This window comes from Harpia harpyja, chromosome 5 (genome assembly GCF_026419915.1).
Source record: "Harpia harpyja isolate bHarHar1 chromosome 5, bHarHar1 primary haplotype, whole genome shotgun sequence".
NCBI classification, from domain to species: Eukaryota; Metazoa; Chordata; class Aves; order Accipitriformes; family Accipitridae; genus Harpia; species Harpia harpyja.
This window is the reverse complement of record NC_068944.1, coordinates 21,612,440-21,632,971: the sequence shown is the minus strand read 5'-3', so window position 1 is coordinate 21,632,971 and position 20,532 is coordinate 21,612,440. Positions and strand designations below refer to the sequence as shown.

At 40.7% G+C, this 20,532-nt stretch overlaps 1 protein-coding gene across 1 annotated transcript; it reads left to right on the top strand.

The window, feature by feature from the left end:
- Window positions 1-16,160: 16,160 nt before the first annotated feature.
- On the top strand, window positions 16,161-20,323 carry LRRC30 (leucine rich repeat containing 30). Its single transcript, XM_052787643.1, has one exon. The coding sequence runs from the start codon at window positions 17,551-17,553 to the stop codon at window positions 18,445-18,447; it is 897 nt and encodes a 298-aa protein (XP_052643603.1). The 5' UTR covers window positions 16,161-17,550; the 3' UTR covers window positions 18,448-20,323.
- Window positions 20,324-20,532: the final 209 nt, after the last annotated feature.

The following is a 20,532-nucleotide window of genomic DNA, read 5'->3' as shown; positions in this document are numbered from 1 at the left end:
CAAAGGTAGTCTGGTATGTAGTTGGGAAAAGATCCACAGGATGTCAGTGTTGTTCTTGTGGTTGAGCTTTTAACAGCAAGTGCTGAGATTTTGCTGCCCAGAGACATATACCTGTGTATGCAAAAATCTGTGTTAAAAGAAGGCATCTTGATGTGAGATTAGCAAGGTTTCATCACCCTTTTTTTTGTAACTATCTAGAGATAATGCAAGAAACAAGACTTCAAGAAAGCAGAAGATGAAAGCCAAGAGCTTAAATATGTGACCTTAGTCCCAGTTGTCTTCTGTAGCTTTTAAAATGAAGTAATTTATTTATACATTTAAACATGAATCTGATGTCAGCTTTAAGCTTCTGTTACAGAAATTTGCCATAGAATCTAATTCAAGAGGCAATTTAACTTTATTAATGTGGGAGGAAATATGTGCATAATGCGAGCTATTTTTTAATCTTAACTGCCATTCCTGCTATTGCAAGAAAGTGCCTTACACCTATCTGGAAAGCCATCATCAGCAAACTGAATAATTTATCACTTCCAGTTTTCAAGAAATTAGCCCTGCCTAAGACTGAAACCAGAAGCCATTTAAAAAATAATAATCTAAAAAACTGTGTCAGATTCCTAATTTGAGGAACAGTAGGAGGCTCCTAATGTGAGGTTCAGGGAGCATCATTTCAAAACCAGCACTAACTCTTCCTGTCTATAAAAGCAGGTGAATGTGCCTTCCTACTACCTGATGGGTACCCTTACAAATATTTCAACTGAATTTTCACAAGTGGATAAAAAAATGGCAATGTAGTCTGGAAATCTGTGTGCTTCACCTTTCTCATGCTATTTAGAGAGATCCTCTGCTACTCAAACATTACCATTAATATATAGAATGGAAACCGAGTTTGCGCTTACATTTTATCTTTAAAATTAGCTCTGCATTGTTTGAAGTGTATGATTTTTGAATTAAATACACTTACATTGAACTAACTACGGTAGTTATGGAATCAGTCTTTAAGTTGTGTTGGAAGTATAGCCTGACTTCAAAAATAGGGGAAATCAGATGCCCTATTAATTCATAAATAAATAAATATGGGCAAAAGAACAAAGTTTATGGGGCAATCTTATTTTAATTACTGTCAAGTTAAATTGCACTGACTAGAACTTATTTTCTGATTCCGTTTCTACTGACGTAGCTATCCACAGTGCATTTTCAGTGTTAAACGCTACTGAGCCTGACAGTAGCATTTGCTGTCTCTTTTGTGCTATGTAAACAAATGCTCATCTTGAAGGTGAAGAAGCAGTCTAATATTTTTTAATATCCAGCGAGGTATCAGCTCCACTTTAAAAAGAATTATAATTAAAAATTCATGAGATACTGGAAATGTTTAGAATCTGAATTGCATAGCAAGAAGAGACAACTGTGTCTACGTAAATATACACGTGATGGATGGACTGTCAGGCTGTATTTACTAAGGTAGTGTTTCTGTGTGAACTCCATTGCTAATTAGAGGTTTGTTTTGGAGAAGGAAACAGAAAGCCAATCAGTTTGATGAGGGGAGAGCTTAGGAGGTGAGCTTTCTAGCTCGTCTTTGACTTCAATCAAGAAATGCCTGTGTTTAAACAAATGAAATTATCAAGCTTTAGTCAATGGTTATCTGCAGCGACACTGCAGCGCTGTATTTACCATTCCTGGATGCCTCCCTGCACGTTTCTGGTCATCTGCAGGGAGCAGGCAGGGGTGCCATCCTGCGAGCGGCAATTAAAATTCTTTCCCATCTGCAAAAACTCCCAGGAACAGGCACATCTCTGGTAAGAAGCACCATCAGCCTGAAGATAATGTTTGTATCTCATATTGAGCTGCCCACTAAGCCATTGGTTTCTCTCTTTTTTTCAGTTTTTCTCATTTGTAAAAGTAGGGAAAAAAAAACCCCTGACTGGGATTACATGTGCAATACAAGCAAGCAATTTTTTTCTTTTTTTTTTTTCCTAAGGACTCTTTTATAAATGCTGTCAAGGAACAGGAAAAATAGCTATGATTGCTGTAGGATTTTTGATAAAGTATCAGGAACTACAGAAGATTGAAAGTTGCTTTGTCAAAGAGTGACTGAAAACAAGCCAATTATAAACAAGTCAGCACACAGAGTTTGCAGTGATTTTTTTGGTGAATACCTTATATTATAACATTTCCAAAGTACTCTATAAAGTCTGTAAGCTGATGACACAAACAACAGATATAATTCAATTAATTGGCATGACAGTGAAGCCACAAACACAAGACCCTACAGGAAAAAATAAACCTTAAATCCCAAACCAGATCACTAACATGTAGGTTAAGACTTTCCTAATGAGATTTTTCTTTAGCACCAGTTCAATTTCCAGACACTGCTAAGTTACTTGTGACGAGGCTGTGCCTTGGTGGATTGTGTTCTTACAGGATATTTAATTGTGGTTTTAATCAATTTTTTAATACTAATACAAATAATACATTTGTTTTAAAAGTAGAGAAGTACTTAAAACATATTGAAAAGTAAATACTTGTAATAAAAAGTTAATTATTAAAAACAACAAATATAAACTACAGTTAATCAATTTAATGTAATTTCACTTTTAAGACCTATGTTCGGTTCCATTCAAATCTGAAAATCTTGCTAGAAATCTTCAGTAAGCTCCAAGTTTTCCTGATTTTATTCTGCAGTCATTTAGAACAGCCACTTGATGGCACTGTAAAACTGCAAGTCAAAACGTTTAACTCCTTTCCTACCAACACTCACTTTAACGTGCTAATGAAATCAATGCAACCTGTATTCTCAAAGCAGAGCCCACCAGCTTCCTCTTTGCTGGTAACTTTTTGCATTTTTCACACCTTTCACAAAACAAATTAGAAAACCCAGGTTCAGTTTTACATCGACCCTGCTCCTGGTCGCTGCAGACTGGGGCTTGGGGCTGATGGTACCCGGCGGGAGGCTGGCCAGCTCTGGATGCTTCAGGCAGACAAAACAGTCACTCTGATGGAAAAAATGATGAGACAGGCTGTCTATAGGGGAGTTTTCCTGCTCCTGAACAGTTTAGCATTAATTAGCTTATTTCATAAAGCATGAGTATTATGCCTTATTTTTCACCTGCCTTATGTTTATTGGCTACATGAATGTCCTCATCATGCATATAGTGCCTGAAGATTGACAGTATCATCAGGCTTATTCCACACACTGTTCCCCTGATGGCATTTCTGTAAGAAGCAGAGTCCAGAGAAGGTTGCAGAACTGCGGGTGGGTGCAGGAGCTCATAGGCAAGGTTGAAAATGAATGCGAGTACAATGGGTACTTCTCGGCTACAGAATTTCACTGCATTTAAGGAAAGAGTATCTATCTTTGCTTCATCGAAATGCCACATTAGCCTCATCTGTTTGAAAAATGAAAAAAAACAACTTTCGTGGAGCCTTTTATTCCCTCAAAATTTCTGATATTGAGTTCATCCTGGCACCATATTGAACTAGCTTATTTGCATTTGACGAGTAGGATGCCTTGAAAGTTCATGGGTTTAATTGCATTGCCAAGGTAACAGGTTTTACTTTTATATATTTTGTGTAATATTGTGTAATAGTGACAAAATAATAAATTCAACATCCCTTCCTGAAGCAAATCTCTCACTGAAGTCAGTTTGAACTTTACCACAGGAAAAAAAAAGTGAATAACTGAGCCTGGAATTTGGAATTACCATGTGCCAGGCTTTGCAGCAGTGAAGCCAACAAAATCCAAAGAATTTGCTTGAGATCAAATCTTTTGCTAGCAGTAAATAATTAATAAGCAATTGTTACTAAAAAAGACTAACTAGGGAATCTAATAGCTATTCAGTTTAAATTCAGATGTCTTTTTTTTCTCTAATACATATTTTAAAACACCTGTCTTTAAAATAAAGTTCATTTTTGTGCCCATGCGAATTGGCTACATGTTATGAAAGAGCCTTTCCAAGAGTGTCTGAAACATAACAGCTATCATGACAATTTTCAATAAATCATTCCTAGCTGGGAGTCTGAGAGGAAGAGAAACTAAATGATGATTGAATTATCCTTTTATCTCTAAAAGTGATCTTTCTGAATCAGGACTGAGGCACTGTGAGGCAATGGGTTTGGAACACTTATATTTCTGCTGTCATGATTCCCCCTGTTCTCTGAAGAGCGAATGTCCCAAATTTCTGCTGTATGGACAAAATTTCCCAGGGCGGAGGTAGAAAACGGCCAGTGACTTAATAAGCAGATTAGCATACAGGGTAGTGGTAGCCATACACCAAGTAAACTCCTCATGCAGAAATGCTAGAGATGCAGAAATGCACCTGGTTTAAAACCAAAATGGGATCCACCAGTGTGACATGGATACAGGGCATATAAACCGAGAGTTGCACAGCTAAACCAGGAGTAACGCCTCCAAAATAAAGGCTCTAGGTCACAAATACCCAATGGCTCTGCTCCCAGCTACCAGGTTCCCAACCACATCTGTGCCACTGGGCAGAGCATGTCTGTGCAGCCTGCTCTCTCTCTGCCCAGGCTTTGCCTTCTTCACCTCCAGAGGCAGAGGAGGAAGAGGTGGCTGTAATCAAGACATGATTTAAAGGCAGGCGAGATGCTGCTTGTGGAGCTGAATGCCCCTCTCTGGCCAGAGCACACCTGCTCAACACCTTTCATTTGCAGAGAGATGAACGTTTTATTTCTGCGTATGTTTCTGAATGGCATCACCTGTTTTGCAAACAGGAAAGTAAGCACAGGTTGTGGCTTTGTAGCTTTTCAAAAATGGGCATGTGGCCATGCTTCTTAGGCAGTCCCAGTCCAGCTGGAAGAGCAAGGAACACACTAAAAGCCAATGGTGGGCAATGCTGTAAGCCACTTTTAGTGATGTTAAAGATCCCAGTTTCAACATCTCTCTGAAAAAAAAGAGATTGTGACAACATGCCACAGTATTATAACTGGCTTCAAGTCTCATTTTTTCTAATCTGAATGCAAGCAGAATTTGAATATTTTCTGAAATATCACTGGCATATTTTAATCACATCATCATTTGAGGCAATCAAAAAAATCACAACTACTGAACGGTACATATGTTTTGGTGTATTTAACTACCTATTCTTATACAATTGATGATGCATTTCAATGGTTCCTTTATGCTTGTCCTGGTTTTGGCTGGGATGGAGTTAATTTTCTTTCTAGTAGCTGGTATAGTGTTATGTTTTGGATTTAGTATGAGAAGAATGTTGATAACACACTGATGTTTTTAGTTGTTGCTAAGTAGTATTTAGACTAAGTCAAGGACTTTTCAGCTTGTCATACCCAGCCAGCAAGAAGCCTGGAAGGGCACGAGAAGTTGGGAGGGGACACAGCCAGGACAGCTGACCCAAACTGGCCAAAGGAATGTTCCATACCATATGACATCATGCTCAGTATATAAACTGGGGGGAAAGCTGGACGGGGGCTGCTGCTCAGGAACCAGCTGGGCATCAGTCAGCGAGTGGTGAGCAATTGCATTGTGTATCACTTGTTTTGTATATTCTAATTCTTTTATTTATTATTATTACTATTATTATTATTACCATTATTATTTTCTCCCTTTTCTGTCCTATTAAACTGTTTTTATCTCAACCCATGAGTTTTACTTTTTTTTTCCAAGTCTCTGCCCCATCCTGCTGAGGGGGGAAGTGAGCGAGCGGCTGTGTGGCGCTTAGTTGCTGGCTGGCTGGGGTTAAACCACGACAATGCTCTACTAGGATGCTCAGTGGTTTAGAGAGGAGAAATCTCACTAATAAACCTTGCAATGGCAAGCCTTACACAAAGCCTGGTTCCTATACTCCCGTGTCATCTCCATGTTCCTTAAAAGTCTTTGAATTAATACTTTAAATTTTTATACTGTGACTCCTTTTCCTAGCTTTTGTCAGGAACTAATGGGCTTTCAGTTAATAAATTACATCATGTACATTTAATAACTTCAGCAGTGTGTGCAAATCTCTGTTCAATGAAGATGTAGACTCACACATTTCTGTCTTAACTGCCACAACAACTGAACAAATTCAATGGATGTTGTACAGTTATTTCCTGCTAAAATGTCAACAGAGAGTTAAAATAAAAAGAATTAGCTGTTCAGGCATAGTTTTCTATTAATCAGTAGACAGAGGTCTTTCTAGCGTCAGAAGTATGGAAGGGATGCAATGATGTGATTGTAAGAGTCTGTAAGAAAGTTCCCCCATTTTTGGCATTGAGATAGGTGTGAATGTTTAAGATGCAAAGCCAGAGGGTCACATTCTAGCTGAGAATTAACAGGTGTGACTTCCAAAATAAAGAACATTGACTGACATTGATTCTGAATTTGGCCAGTTGTTTAGAAAATATTTTTGTCTGGTTAATGCCCCTGAATACAAAATACCTTCACACAGTCACAGGTGTTCTCAAATTATCTAAATGCAATGGATGGCATAAAAATGTTATTTAATTCTAGAACATAAGAATTTTAATAATCATGCTGGAAATATACAGTGTAGCTCTATACCTTATGAAAATAGTGGCCACCTACAAAGAGATATAACCAGAGGTCATAGTAATACTCTAGCACTACATTTATTTTTTAAAAAAATTTTTTTCACTATATCACTGTATCCTTCATGTCTGAAACAAAGCTCATCTGTCCGTACTTGTATCGGAAGCCCCCCCAAATTGCCTAAATGCCTCAGGAAGTAAGTCTTCATCAGGGGCCACCCTTGCCTTCAAGTCAACACAGAGCAGGAACAGGAGGTCTGCCATTGCAAATGCAGTGCTGCCAAAGCTTATGCCTCAGCTGAGCTGTGCAGTGGAAATTATGGTCATGGGTGGCTTGAGAAGGACTCACTGTGGAGCACATCAGGAGGAGCCTGGGGATTATTGCCGCAGTGTCTTGCCTAATCCCATTTCCTTTTTTTTTTTTTTGAAGCTGTAATAGTAAAAATTAATACTTCCTACAAGCTGTACATACCATAGTGGAAGAAATATAGACCTGCTTGCATGAAAGAGTACAACCACCCTTGAGAAGCTAGTTAGGAAAGAACTGCCTCTGTAGCGCTGTTGGACGTCTCTGGTCGGTCCTGTGGTAAAAACACAGAGGGAACCGGCAAGGCTTTCCTAATAAGAGCAAAGTGGGAAAAAAGTTTGCTGGGCTGTGAAATGAGAGACTGTTAGTCTATCACAGCTGATATTCTCACAAATCAGTGGTGCAGAGCTGTGCTTACTACATAGCAACCGAATCTCTTACAAAATTAGTTATCATTTTTGCAGCAGATGTTATATGCTGCACACAGACAACTCAAATGACAGTCCCTCTTCCAATGCTATCAAGGCAATGATTGCCCGGATAGTTCAATAAGTTATCTGGATACCACTTCTGCAAGGACATGTTATGGTTGTATACCGCTGCTAATGGAGAATTCCCCTTAATTTATTACTTCTACCTTTACAGCATTTTTTTTTTATTCAAAGCATTTATCTGAAAACTAATAAAGCATGTAAGCATTATAGTAATAGCTAAGATTTGTTTATGAGGTTTACTGGGGAGAGTTCGGGCTGACACAAATAATATATCTAACTAGTTGATTATTGTCCTTAGCAGAAGACAGATCCAGGAGAACATCAGCAGTTATCAATTATAAAAGACAACATGCCATGTCCAGTGCTTTCTGTTTTACCCATGTCCATATTTGTACACATTGTTTTGCTAATTAGAAAGACAAAAAAAAAGTTTGGCATCTGGGTCTTTCTGTATGAGACCTGGCTGGTGCACACTCCCTTCAGTCCTGTCTTCAGCAGCAGGATAGCAGTAGGAGCCTCGGAGGAAGGCAAATTTACATCAGATTGGCAGGTCCTTAGGCTGTCTTCCAGTTTACAGTTTCCTAATACTCAGCACCTACAGCCTGGCTCAGTCCCTGGGGCCTGAGAGCCTTTCTAGAGCCTTTGATAACACTGGCAGGTGAAACCCTCCCCCAAAAATCTACATAATTCTTAAATCTATGTGTTGCTCTATCCAAATTTGTGGGCCCTTTTTGCTGTGCCTACCCATGTGCTTCTTTCTTCCTGCTCTTCTTACAGGATTAGCAATTTACAACAGCTCTGAGCAGCACAAAACAGCTCCCTCCCTGTTAAAATGCTGATTCAGAGTAATTATTGCTCTTGGGTGAGTGTAATTTACAGGATAATCATGCAGCTTTCTGTTGCTAACATTCACCTCTTGTTTAGGAGGCAGCCTTGTTCAGCACAAACATTCGTACAACTCACATATGAGAGGGCATATCCTTGACTTATCATCATCTGCGATTTTTTTCACTTGACAGGTTGAAAAATGCGTACACCTATTTTCTCTGATGGTTCCCTTATCACCATGGGCCTTCCTGAGGCTAAATCTGCTCAACCATTCAATTTTGATTCTGGAAGCAATGTTAAGGCCATTAGCTGTGTCCACATAAGGATGCTGTTATAAAACTTGACATGCTTATTAATCATAAATTCAGTAGACATTCTGTTTCAATCTTTCTAGGGTCTGCTTATGCTTCATTTATGATGTAAAGTGAGGGTTTGGGGGGAAGATGGTATATTTTTAGATGACTATTTATGTCAGGTAGCAGACAATGTTTGGTATTTCCATATTGGTTTCCACCCAAGGAAGAGCACTTAGCTCTTTTCCACTTGTATTGCACATAGTTTGCTCCAGAGTGAGACAATGAAAAAGTGCAGTTAGAGAAGTTCAAGAACAGGTGGCTGCAGACAAATGTTCGCTCTGCCTTATCAGTGGGGGAATATCACTATTCCTTTGTCACCATATATTACCCAGTATTACTCCAGTATCGTGACACCATCATCTGGGGGGAAGGTAAAAACAGCATACTAAGAAATATTTTTCCTGCTGCTCCATTCCACCAGTGGGTTTTAAAGTGAAGCTGCCAAAATTTATATTCCTTAAATGTTATTTGTCTAAACCCATCAAGCACTGGTGTTTTCCAGGCTGCTAGTTAAATATACCTCATGAAGATTGTGCATGTTTATTCATTTTTCGATTACCAGACTGACTCAATTGAGACATTTGTAACACAAATAGCCTGGACTCATGAAATGGCTTAACGAAGTTCATTAGCCTTGGAAAACTTGAATCCATTTCCATGGATAAGGGAGGGAAACAGACTATAACCCTCTGCTAGCATCTGCCAGCACGTTGCTCTGAGCCCACCAGCCCAGTTTATGTCTTCACCCAGCCCTGGCTACAGATAAGATTTCTTATCACTTGGAAAAAAACTGGCTGCAACTCTGTTATAATTGCGTTTTCCTCTGATTGCCTACATTTGTTCAAATCCAATAAACTAAAAGTGAAATGCAGTGAGGCAGAAAATGTGTGGATCAGCACCAAAGATAACGTGAATGCAGTGGCCTGTGAACCGAGGCTCCTGAATTTCGCACATTTAGGGGAGTTAAGACAGCAGGACAGGAGGTCAGATTTAAGACCACAGCATGGGAGGAGACAATATGGGTCACCAGGTCTAGTCTCCAGATCTCACAGGCAACCATATCATAGGATGCCTTTCATCAGTTTATTGAGCTCTGTGTGTAATAAATTTTCATGACAAATGCACAGGCTGGCACTGTTGTTTCAAATCCTCTGCAAATATCGCTTGTCATCTTCCCTGGTCCAGAAAGATAAGATTAAAAAAAATACTCCAAACCCTTGCCCTGGTCACCCCAATCCAACCTCCTCTTTTAATGTCATTCTTAAATTTCTGTATTGCCATTTGCGTTCCTTTCGAGCCACACATCATTTTTCGCTTTTTCAAAAAAGCTTGTCTTGTTGTTAGCTGACCTGGCCACACACCAGGACATCAGTGCTCACCTTCCCCTTACTTCCACAACTGCTGAATGTGCTGTTGTTCTACCTCAGGTGGAATCATTAACTACAATATCCTGTCTTCCCACAGTCCAATAAGTGCTATGATGTTCAGGTACAGAACAGATTCATGTTTGATTCTCTCTATTGGGAAGTTGCTCATTAGAAAGTTGTAAAATAAGAGAGATGACGATTATGGGTGGGTCTTCTTCTTTCTTTTTTCTTTCGCCTGCACTTGAGCTCAAAGATCTTATTTTCCATTTGATTTGCTCTATTTTATTATTTTTAAGGTAATTTTTTAATGCAAGTTGTTTTTCATGTGCTTTTTTCACCTACTGGGCTGTATCTTCTGCCTCCGGGCTGTGATCTGTGCAATTACCCTTAGCTCCCCTTAACCACAACTTGACTCAGATCTCACAAGCCTTTGTTTGACCATACAGTGACCCATATTATTTCATAGGATTTCAAAAATCGTTGTCATACTAATAATACTAGATGCATCACTTGAGAAGTTTTATTTGTTCATTCAAGCCTTTTGAAGCTAAGCATTTGATATGTTTCCTTAAGTTAGAGCTTGGAAATGTAAAAGTCAAGCTATTAATTGTCAGCATTGAGTCTTCAAATGTCTAGAGGGATGTCTGCCCTTTCTTCTGATAATGTCTCTGATAAATCCCAAACTGAGACACCGGTATGTGTTTTAGAGAGTTTTAATTAGATTCTGTTTTATCATTTATCAGGCATATGAAGGTAAATGCAGAGTTTCTTCTTGTATCAGTAAAATTTGTGTAAGAGTCATGGATCTGGGATTAAGGCTCCACAGCAGCTTTGATTGAATTACTTCCTAATTTTTTTTTTTTGCAGTCATTATTGTAATGGTCTCTGGATAGAAATACCTAAACCCCTTCACACTGGGTCGCATTGATTTGCAGTACTGATTTGCCAAATTTCATGAGGGCTAAGATAAAAAGGGCTTGTGCTTTCAATTGGAGAAGTATGCATTTATTTTAAACACAGAATCAGGCATGAAAAACTGGATCATTTGGTGTTTGATTTTATTTCTAAAATAAGTTTATAACTTCCCTCTGGCTTTGTCCCTTAAGACTTTATGATGCAACAGCATTTTCAAATGCACTTAAACAATTAGAATAAAGAAACGGGTATTTGCACAGCAGCAATGAACTTTGTAATACATAACGTTCAGTCGCCTGGTCTTTATGCTGTGGCATGCAGAACCCCATGGAGCCAGGACACAGACACAATGACATTAACAATGCCTGGAGAGAATGACTTATTTTAAAAACACTCTATCAAAATCAGCATATTGGCAGATTGACCAGGGAGAGTCTGTAAGACTCTTACTAGATAATGCTGAATTAATGGTCTAGCTTAAATCCCATCTGTCTCTAAACTACAGGTACTACACTTAGGACCCCATGGACATGCTTCTCTCTGCTCAGGACTCTCAGGGTCATCTCTGCCTTTTATTTCCAGAACAGAGCATGGATTTTCAGATTCCAGAAAAGTAACTACAGTGACCCATTAAATGTAAAATACTTAAACAGTCTTTGGAGGAGGGACTGGGAGTTCTGCCAGCAGACCATAGAGTCATGCTTATTTTTGGACTCTCTCACCCACAAATGTTTAAGAAAACCCTGCTAATTTGAGCAACAGCTTTAGGAGAGGTGGGGATATTCCCTCATCCCAGAGGGAATATCCCTGGTCACAGGATGCTTCAGAGAGCTGGGGGTTGTACACCACAGGCAGCTGAACTGAATCTGCTCCGGGCACTGAAATAAGTCTGGGAGGAGTTGCAGTCCAAAAGAAAAACAGAAAAAAAGGAAGTATTGATGCATTCTGCATGAAGGCCAACCAAGTAGACATGTGATGGACACTTAGATGATCTGACTTCTTCTGTGAGACAGGCCAAGAAACACCTCTTTTTAGACCAGATTAGACTTAGGCAAGGAGAATTCAGGCTCTGTCTTCTACTTTCCAAGAACTGCTGTTTTCTTTCTTATGATGCATTCAAAATGTAACAAAATTACCTTCAAAAGCTCTGTGAAAAAGAGTACCTGTGGCAGAGGTGATGTGGCAGCAGTTATACTAAGAGCTACTTCATCCAGTTTGGAGAATGTTCCAACTTTTTTTTCAATTTGATTTGGAAAGCCACAGACCACGAGTAGCATTTAGCAAACATCCATATTGCTAACAGGCAGGTACAGGCTATTTTATGGGTGTTTATGAATGTAGATGTGACTGTTCATTAATGTAGTGATGAATAATAGAACAGTGAATGCTTTCTATACTGCAATGGTATCCTCCAAGTAATGACTTCAAATATGTTTATAAATGGTGTGAAATCTGTCACCACACTGGCCATAAGAGGAAGAGAAGGCTGAGACACAGAGACTGTGTGCATTTGACTAAATAAGCGGGACAGGGCCCTTGGTGTACTCCTGCAGGACCGTGGTGTGCCCTACGGCATGTCCATGTGCTAAACTCTCCTCTCTCTGCAGAGGAGTGGGCGAGCACCTAAGGCAAGCCATTTCTAGTGGTGCCCGGGAGAACTATCACGGGCGCAGGATGAACCAGTGCCCCAGAGGACACGGGTGATACCGCGGTGCAGGATCATGGGTTGCCTCTATTTGATATAGCCAGACAGACCAGCTATTTGGCTTGTGTATACACAGGGAAATTGTCCAGAAGTAGGAGCTGACCAACCAGTCATTTATGCATTTTCTGGAATTTCAAAATACTACTGCAAGTTTGCAGAAAAGAAATGAAACTTCCTGTAATTCCATGTAACATGAGAGGTGCTGCTGGCCACTGACCAGGAGGAATCGAGCCTGTCATTTCTAGTCTACATACATACCTGAAGCTAAACCTCTTTCTTTTTCTTCCATCCTATGGATAGTTTGAGCTTGTCTTCTGTCAAGAGGTCTGCAGAAAAACTTTGCCAAAACTCTTGTCAAATGAGCCCCTGCACAGGCAGTCATTCACCTCCAGGTCCAATTCTTCATGGGTCAGGCAATCCAGCAGCTCCACATGGGACCTTAATAAAACATTCCAGAAAAGCTCCAGAGACACACAGGCATTAAAAGCTGTTAACAGCACCATAATTAAAAACAAATTAACAGGAAATCTGAAATTGCCTTAAGAATTGTTCCTGTCTCTTGTCACATCTCATAAATCTCAAATTACCTTTGAAATTTGACTTAGTATTTCAGAATCACTGCAAGATCAACAAACCGCTAGAAAGTAGTTAAAAACCTACAGAATTTGCTTTCTTAGCACTAAGACCAGAGGATATCTTTGACAGTCTGCATGGCACCGACTACTTTAAAAACTTTGATTTACTTCAGAGGAAAAGAACAGCACAAGAGAAGATGGTTCAGTAGCTGCAGTTGTATTTGTAGTGAACATTTCTCCAGCATGACTGTTGCTTTCTGCTGAACTTGAAACAAGTTAACCCTTTTTAGCCAAAGCATCCTTCCTGTCACAGGAAGGGTTAGGTATTTTCTGCATCCTCATTTAGCCAGGTGGTTATTATAGCACCTAGATAATGAATGAAAATGAAAATTTCTTCCAAAAGAGTATGGGTTGAACTTCCCAGCATTTTAGAAAAGGCTATGCTTAAAGATTTAAACGGTTCCTTGTTATATTATTACATTTTTTAATAAAGCTGACCCAGAGGAACTATGTAAGATTTTGACTCCACAGAGAACATGAAATTTGCTTCAAAATCAATTACAAATCTATAGATATATGCTGATGAAACTGTAGGTATCTATTGTATGCTCACGGATTTAAAAGACAATGACAGAATTTGGTTTTGCAAGAAAAAATTTAAATTCAGTGGGTTAAGATGGCTATGGCTTCATTAAAAGCTTGATGCTATTGGGTATTTCATTAAAATCTAAAATCCTATGGAAGAGTCATTATGTGGCGATCTCGACTTTTATTTAAAAACAATGTAATTTTCCATCCCCCCTGCCCAGCTGCAGAGAAAAGCTTGAAAATGTTTCCCAAGTGCCTTCTAGAGACTCCAAACCTGCAGGCAAATAAAAGCCCATAGATAATAGACTTTAAAATTTCAGGTCTTTGTGAACACATTTTACAGTTTTTTTGAGGGCTGACAATCCTGCTTCCTTCAAAAAAAAAGAAATCTATCATTTGCATTGTCAAAAAACATCAAAAAATATAGCTTGTCATTTTTGTCAGTGTACCAGTTTTTTATCATTGCTAATAGTGCAGTTTCTCTTATTATATTAGTTAGTATAAAAAGTTCTTCAGCAAGTTTTGGGTCGTTTTTTTCCCCCGCACACTAACATTTTTGTTTAATCCACGAAGCAATTATCAGCTACGCTGCATCATGTAAATCCCATCGATTTGTTTGGGGTTTTTTTTCCCTGCCAAACTTGCATACATGAAATTCATTTCTGCTTTCTGCCAGGCCCTGTCAACAAAGGTCAGTGTTTCACTGGACCATCTACCTAAGAGCGGCCCAAAGGAATTGGTCCGTCCTCTCAGCACAGCACAGGGCAGGACAGGGCAGCAGGCAACTCAGAGAAAAGGGAACCGAAAAGTGTTTGAACAAAACCAGTCCAGGACACCAACAGATAAAGGACTATTTTTGCTCAGAAATTTAATTCCTGAGATGTCCAGATGAGGCCACTGTGCTTTTATTATCTCAATTTCAAGAAAGGTATTTGATTTGGTTACCTCAGAGTTTCCGTCTCCATAACTGCAAGCGTGCTCAATAGCCTGTTTTTCTGTTGGAGAACAAAGAAAAGGAAATGGTTATTTTTTTTTCTTCCTGCAGCAGTTACGGTACTCGCTGGGGCAGGAAGGGAACCGGACAATGGAAGCTGCAGATGTGGAATTTCTTTTTTAAATCCCCTTTGCTGCTGCTGCCTGACAGGCAGTGGAGATACAGCAGTGCAATAGCAGGAGATGCTGCGAGACTGAAGCAGAGCAAGCATTTTTGTTTGATAAAGAGCCCTGGGTGAAGCTTTCTGACAGTAAAGCTTTCCAGACTGTACTGCGCTGTATCACAGGCTTAGTTTCAAATCGGTGGCATGATGCAAAAGCAGGGAAGGGTACAGAGCGCTTTGGCTGACTCACGCTGTTAGGAAATGGGGATTTCTGTGGTGAGAGGCCAGCCCAGGCAGTGAACTCTAACACGTTTTGGAGAGGGGGACGATGTTCTCATCCAAAAATATCTGGCCAGCCAGGGGGGAGACTGTGGCTACAGGGAGACTGTGCTTCCTTTGTGTTTTGTTTTTGTTTGTTACTAGAAGTGACCTCCAGAAGGAAGAGCTCTGAAGCGACCACGGGGACGTGGGCATGCATGCGAGGCCAGCCACGGGGAGGGCCGCTGGGCAGAGCTGCAGCGGATTCCTCATTCCAGCAGTGTGATTAAAAGAAGGAAAATGCCTAACTTTGTAAATGGTCTCTAAAAGGGTTTTTTCTCCCCTTGCAGAAGGGAATGCCTTATTCAAATCCATTTAGGCTATCTGATAATAGGTGCATTCTTAACAGCAGCTGGGCAGACAACCCAGAGTAAGGACTTGTGAGAGGTTCTCGTTTTCGCTTCTCCACCTGCCTGGGCTGAAGGGCCACATTTTAGCCTTAGGTCCTCCTGTCACACAAAGCCAAATATGGCCCGAGCTTGGCCTGCCGTTGGGTTTCCTCTCCCACACTGAGTGGCTCCTATGCCTACAGCAGCAGGGTTATCTCTGCCACTCTGGGCAGCGCATTTGGATGATGGTTAGCAAGAACACTGAGTCAGAGCTTATGGCTGCAATGGGATTTAATGTAATGTTTGTTCATAAACTGACAAATATTGGTGGAAAGTGCTTGCAAGGGAGGGATCTGTGACTCTCCATCAGGCTACCAACCCGCTCTAACCAAACAGCTACAACTGGCCTCAGCCCTTTTCAGGCTTGTCCAGGCACTCCAGGGAATGCAATATTTCAGCCTCAGGGCCAGTTGTTTTTATGCCATGCAGCCCTGTTAAGGCACATGTTTTAACTGCGTGACTTGCTTATCTCGCCACCATCTTGTGCTTCTCACTGTGGTCCTGGCTCTTCTCCTGTTGTAGGACCCTGCTCACCAGACACAACTGCAGGGATGCCCCCTCTCTCCCCAAGCAGGTGCAGCTCTATGAGGGACCCAAAACTGAAAAGAGACTGAGTGGTGCTTGGCAGTAAGAAGGGACTGCAGGGATTGACTCCAAAGAGGTTGCTGGAGTGTCCCAACTCCCAGCTGCAGCTTCACGCATAGTCCTTTAGCATCTGAGCTAATGCAGGGTTTTAAGGTGAGGCTCTCTGAAATGAGGTGCTGGGGATGGTACACCCATCACCAAATCTCTCAGACAGCAGTAAAGCGTCTCCATCACCATGGATCCACTGGAGAGGAAAAGCCCTGAAAATCTTGTACTATTTGCTGCAATTTTCACCTAGTTTAAATCCTGCCTGAAGTTTTTGTGTACCCTTTTTAGGGTCCCTTTGAGTTTAAACTCACTGCATATTCCTGTAGCAATACAATTTCCTTTCATCAGCAGAGCTAGCTTCAGCTGTTGTCGGGTATTATTATACCTCACTGCTTCCTTCCTCTCCCATCAGTCCCTCTACCCCGGAGTTAAATGTCATTTATAGTTCGAGCTATTTGACTGCTAGTCCCCCTGTACCCCAGAATAGCCCAGAAAGACAGGAAAGTTTATGGGGAAAGGGACATCAAGTGGCTACATTTTCTGCAGCACAAAAGATCCAGTCCCCAAAAATCTCTCTGATAGATGTGAAAGTAGCACAGGACATTTAGGACAGAGTAATTTGGACAGAACTGCAGGGTATGACTGCTCACACTTGGCAACGTGGGTAGCAAGCAATCATCCAAGTGGACACAGATACCACTGGAAAATGTCACTGCTGCAGTGAACGTGGTACCCTTTCTGAAAGGAAAGAGGCCTATCCTCACCACAAAGGGGATATAAAAGCTAACACTTTTTACGAGCATTAACTTTTTCTTTTTTTTTTTTTTAACCAAACAGAAAACAAGGACTCACATGAAAAGTCTTTACCAGCATTTTTGCAGCATGCAAAGTTTTCTGGTGGACTGGTAACTATTTCAGTGAAATGAGGAACATCAAAATAAAAATGATTGTGAAAATGTCCTTTAAATCTGAATTGAAATGATAGCTTCTTTGTTTGCTTGTTTTCTTCTATAGCTCGCGTGTTTGTTTTTTAAAGTCACTCTTGTTAATTGTCCTGCAGCCATGGTATGTACCAGATAGCCAAGAAAGCTGACATGGTGAAGTTATATACAGCACCCTTGTGACCTTTTTGCAGTGAAGATACATATCTGTCCAATAAAGCCCAGGCCAAATGACAGTGACAGCTGCCTTGTAGCATTCAGTTTGAATTGAAGAGGTTTGCTCACAAGTCAGGAGCAAGTATTTCATTACAGACTGTGCACCAAGACCAACATAAGCCCCCAAAAGTGAAACTTTCCCTCAGCAGCTATGGAAACTGCCTCAGTGGACTGAGATGCACTTCACAGGCTCCTCCTTGTCTCCTTGCTTTGACTTTCCCGCCTCCTGCAAGCTGTTATCCTCTGTTGGCATTTGCATGTTGGTGTAGCACTTGCAAGGGAAGAAAACCTCACTTCATCTCTTAGGAGGGATCCAGGGTGTTATGGGAACTGAGCACTCAAAGAACGAGGGGCGAAGGAGCATGGTTTTTCTGAGGAAAGGTCCAAAGTTGCCTGCGTGGGAAGATGCTCTTCTCTCAGGGAAAGAGCCCAAGTCACTGCTGAAGCGGGGGTTGCGTTATGTCAGCTTGAGCCTCATAATGAAAGGGATGACCAGCGCACCTGACTTCTTGTGGGGACTGCCTGAGGTGCAGAAACTGAACCTTTCACGCAACCAGCTGGTGATGATTCCTCCTTCCCTGGGGAAACTGGACAGGCTGGTGGTTCTGAACTTGGGTGGCAACTGCCTCAAGTGTCTGCCTAAAGAGATTGGGCTGCTGAGAAACCTGAAGGTCTTGTTCATCAATATGAATTGCCTGACAGAAGTGCCAGCAGAGCTCAGCTTGTGCAGGAAGCTGGAGGTTTTGAGCCTCTCTCACAACTGCATCTCGCAACTGCCTTTGAGTTTCACCGACCTGACAAGTTTGAGGAAACTGAACCTCAGTAACAACCGCTTTGTGCAAATTCCCCTCTGCATTTTTGCACTGAGGAGCTTAGACTTCTTGCACCTGGGGTCCAACAGGCTTGAAAACATCGCAGAGAGTGTCCAGTATCTGGTCAATCTCCAAATCTTTATCGTAGAGAATAACAACATACGCACCCTGCCACGATCTCTCTGCTTCATCACCACTCTGGAGCTATTAAATGTTGATTACAATGCTATACAGACTCTTCCGGATGACCTCTACCTGCTGCGCCGGCTGCCACGCATCGCATGGAACCCAATGGACAAAGGCCTCCACATCGCCCACAACCCCTTGTCTCGGCCCCTGCCTGAGGTTGTCGAGGGGGGACTGGATGTCCTCTTCAACTACCTCAGGGAGAAAAAGGAGCACAACTGAGTTTCCACTGCACTTGGGATTAAGCCTGTCATCAAGACTCAGTCATATCAGAGCACTTTCCTGCACAGGCATTTCCACTTCATAATGCTCGGATTTTGAAGACATGGATGGCTTTAGTAACAGTTGGAGGAAAGAAAGTAAAGTATGATGGTCTTGATTAAGTGTGTGAAGAGTAAACTTTCTAAAAATAGCCACCTCTGTAACCTTCAGTGTTGGTGTGCTTGGGGTTTCTTAGGAAAAAAAAACAAACAACAAACTTGTGATAAAATGTTTGCTCATCGTTTGACAGAAACAAATTAAGGCAGACTGCTAGAAGTGCAGAAATGTGTATTTGCCAGCTATTAGGTTGGAGGAATATTAATATAAATTGGATTTACTATATGTGATTGCAGTTGCACTTTAAATCCTGCTCACTTCTTCATACACAGATAAACCACTACATAAACAAACACTGCTATCAAAGTGAATCTCAAGGAAAATGTTTAATTTACTTTCGGCTCTGAATATATCCTGAGCTATATTAGCTCACAGACAGTATATTACTGGGCAGTTCAATACCATTTGTTTCTTTCCCCACAGCTGTACACTGGCCTCTATAAATTACAGGTGAAGATCACCATCAATTAGGCCATTTCCCAGTTCTTCGGAAGAAGACCCCAAACTTCCCCTAAGCCCCTAGATCCCCTCCTGAGACACACGGCCTTTCCTGCAGAGCCTCCTAGGATGCCGCCAGTGGTCCGTCACGTCAGTCGGCAGCAGCATCCACACGAAGCAGAGAAACAAACATGGGTCCTTATTCCTTCAAACGAAGGCTGTCAAATGAAGTTGCTCATTACTACATGAACAACTGCATTCCATTCCCTTTCCCTCATCCCTGCAATCAGAACCGTGGAGTAACTTTACTCAGGAGGCAGTACATCTCCTAAAGGTGAAATATTTCTTTCAGGAAAAGCAGCGTCAAACCAATCATTGGCTTAAGTAAGAGCTTCAAAAACAAATACTTATTTCTGTGATTTTCAGAATCAGCCAGTAGCATAAAAGTCACGTCTTATGTGGTTTCTCATATTGATCTTCTGTGAATGTCCTTCATCAAAGTTTTATCTGGTAATAAAGAGGCAGTATGAAAGAGCTGTTAACAATTTATGAAACCTGGTTTTTTTGTTCCCTCACAGCAGTGCAAAACAGAAGCAACTCTGTTAAAATCAGTTGAGGTAAATGCTTGTAATGGCAGCATAAAAGGAATGAACCTGTAATTCTTGAGCTAATTAAGACTATTCAAAGCCACTTTTAAAGTGCTTCCTATCCTATGTCAAATCTCAAGAATCAATGATTACTTTCTAAAACGTAATTTGCTTGAAATTATGGAAGGCTGTGGAAGGCTGATCCTGCTTATAGTGAAGTTAATGGACAACCCCTGGCTGAGGGAAAAACTCTTCAGCAGAGGTAGAAGCAGCCTGATAACAGCAGACAATTATGTAATTCATAGGTGCATGCAAGCAAAGGCTGCACATTTGGCCATGCTAATGTTATCAGTGCAGTAGCAATGAAGAACTGGTGCTCACAGAATATTCCACTCCAGGGCTGCCTACCCTGATATTTTATTATGTTGAGCTGTTTAGTGTATTGTTTGTTATCTTAATTGAGAATTTCAGTATTACACCCAGGAACTGCAGTTTCCAGGGTGCAGTCAAGGACAAATCTTATGTTTCTAGCAAACAAGAAACCTTTTTGAAGGGCACATTTGCTCAAGCATTAAGCAAACAAACAAACAAAGCAAGTAAACAAATACCAAAGCACAGTTATTTTGTGACTTCTTTTACTTAATATATGTTTCAAATACAAAGATATTTTATGTGTAGCTTTACATGTATTTATTTCACCCATGCAATGAGATTTATAAGGAAGTTCCAACTTTTTTAATGAACAATATATCTAATAAATTATTATGTGATTCAATTAGCAACAAGAAATAAAGCTGCAATTATTTATAGAAATACCAACAGATAATTCTTGGAGGGGATTAGGCACAGATTATTAACTTTTTTAAATGTCCATTTCATATCCCTAAGTCTGGCATTCACGTAA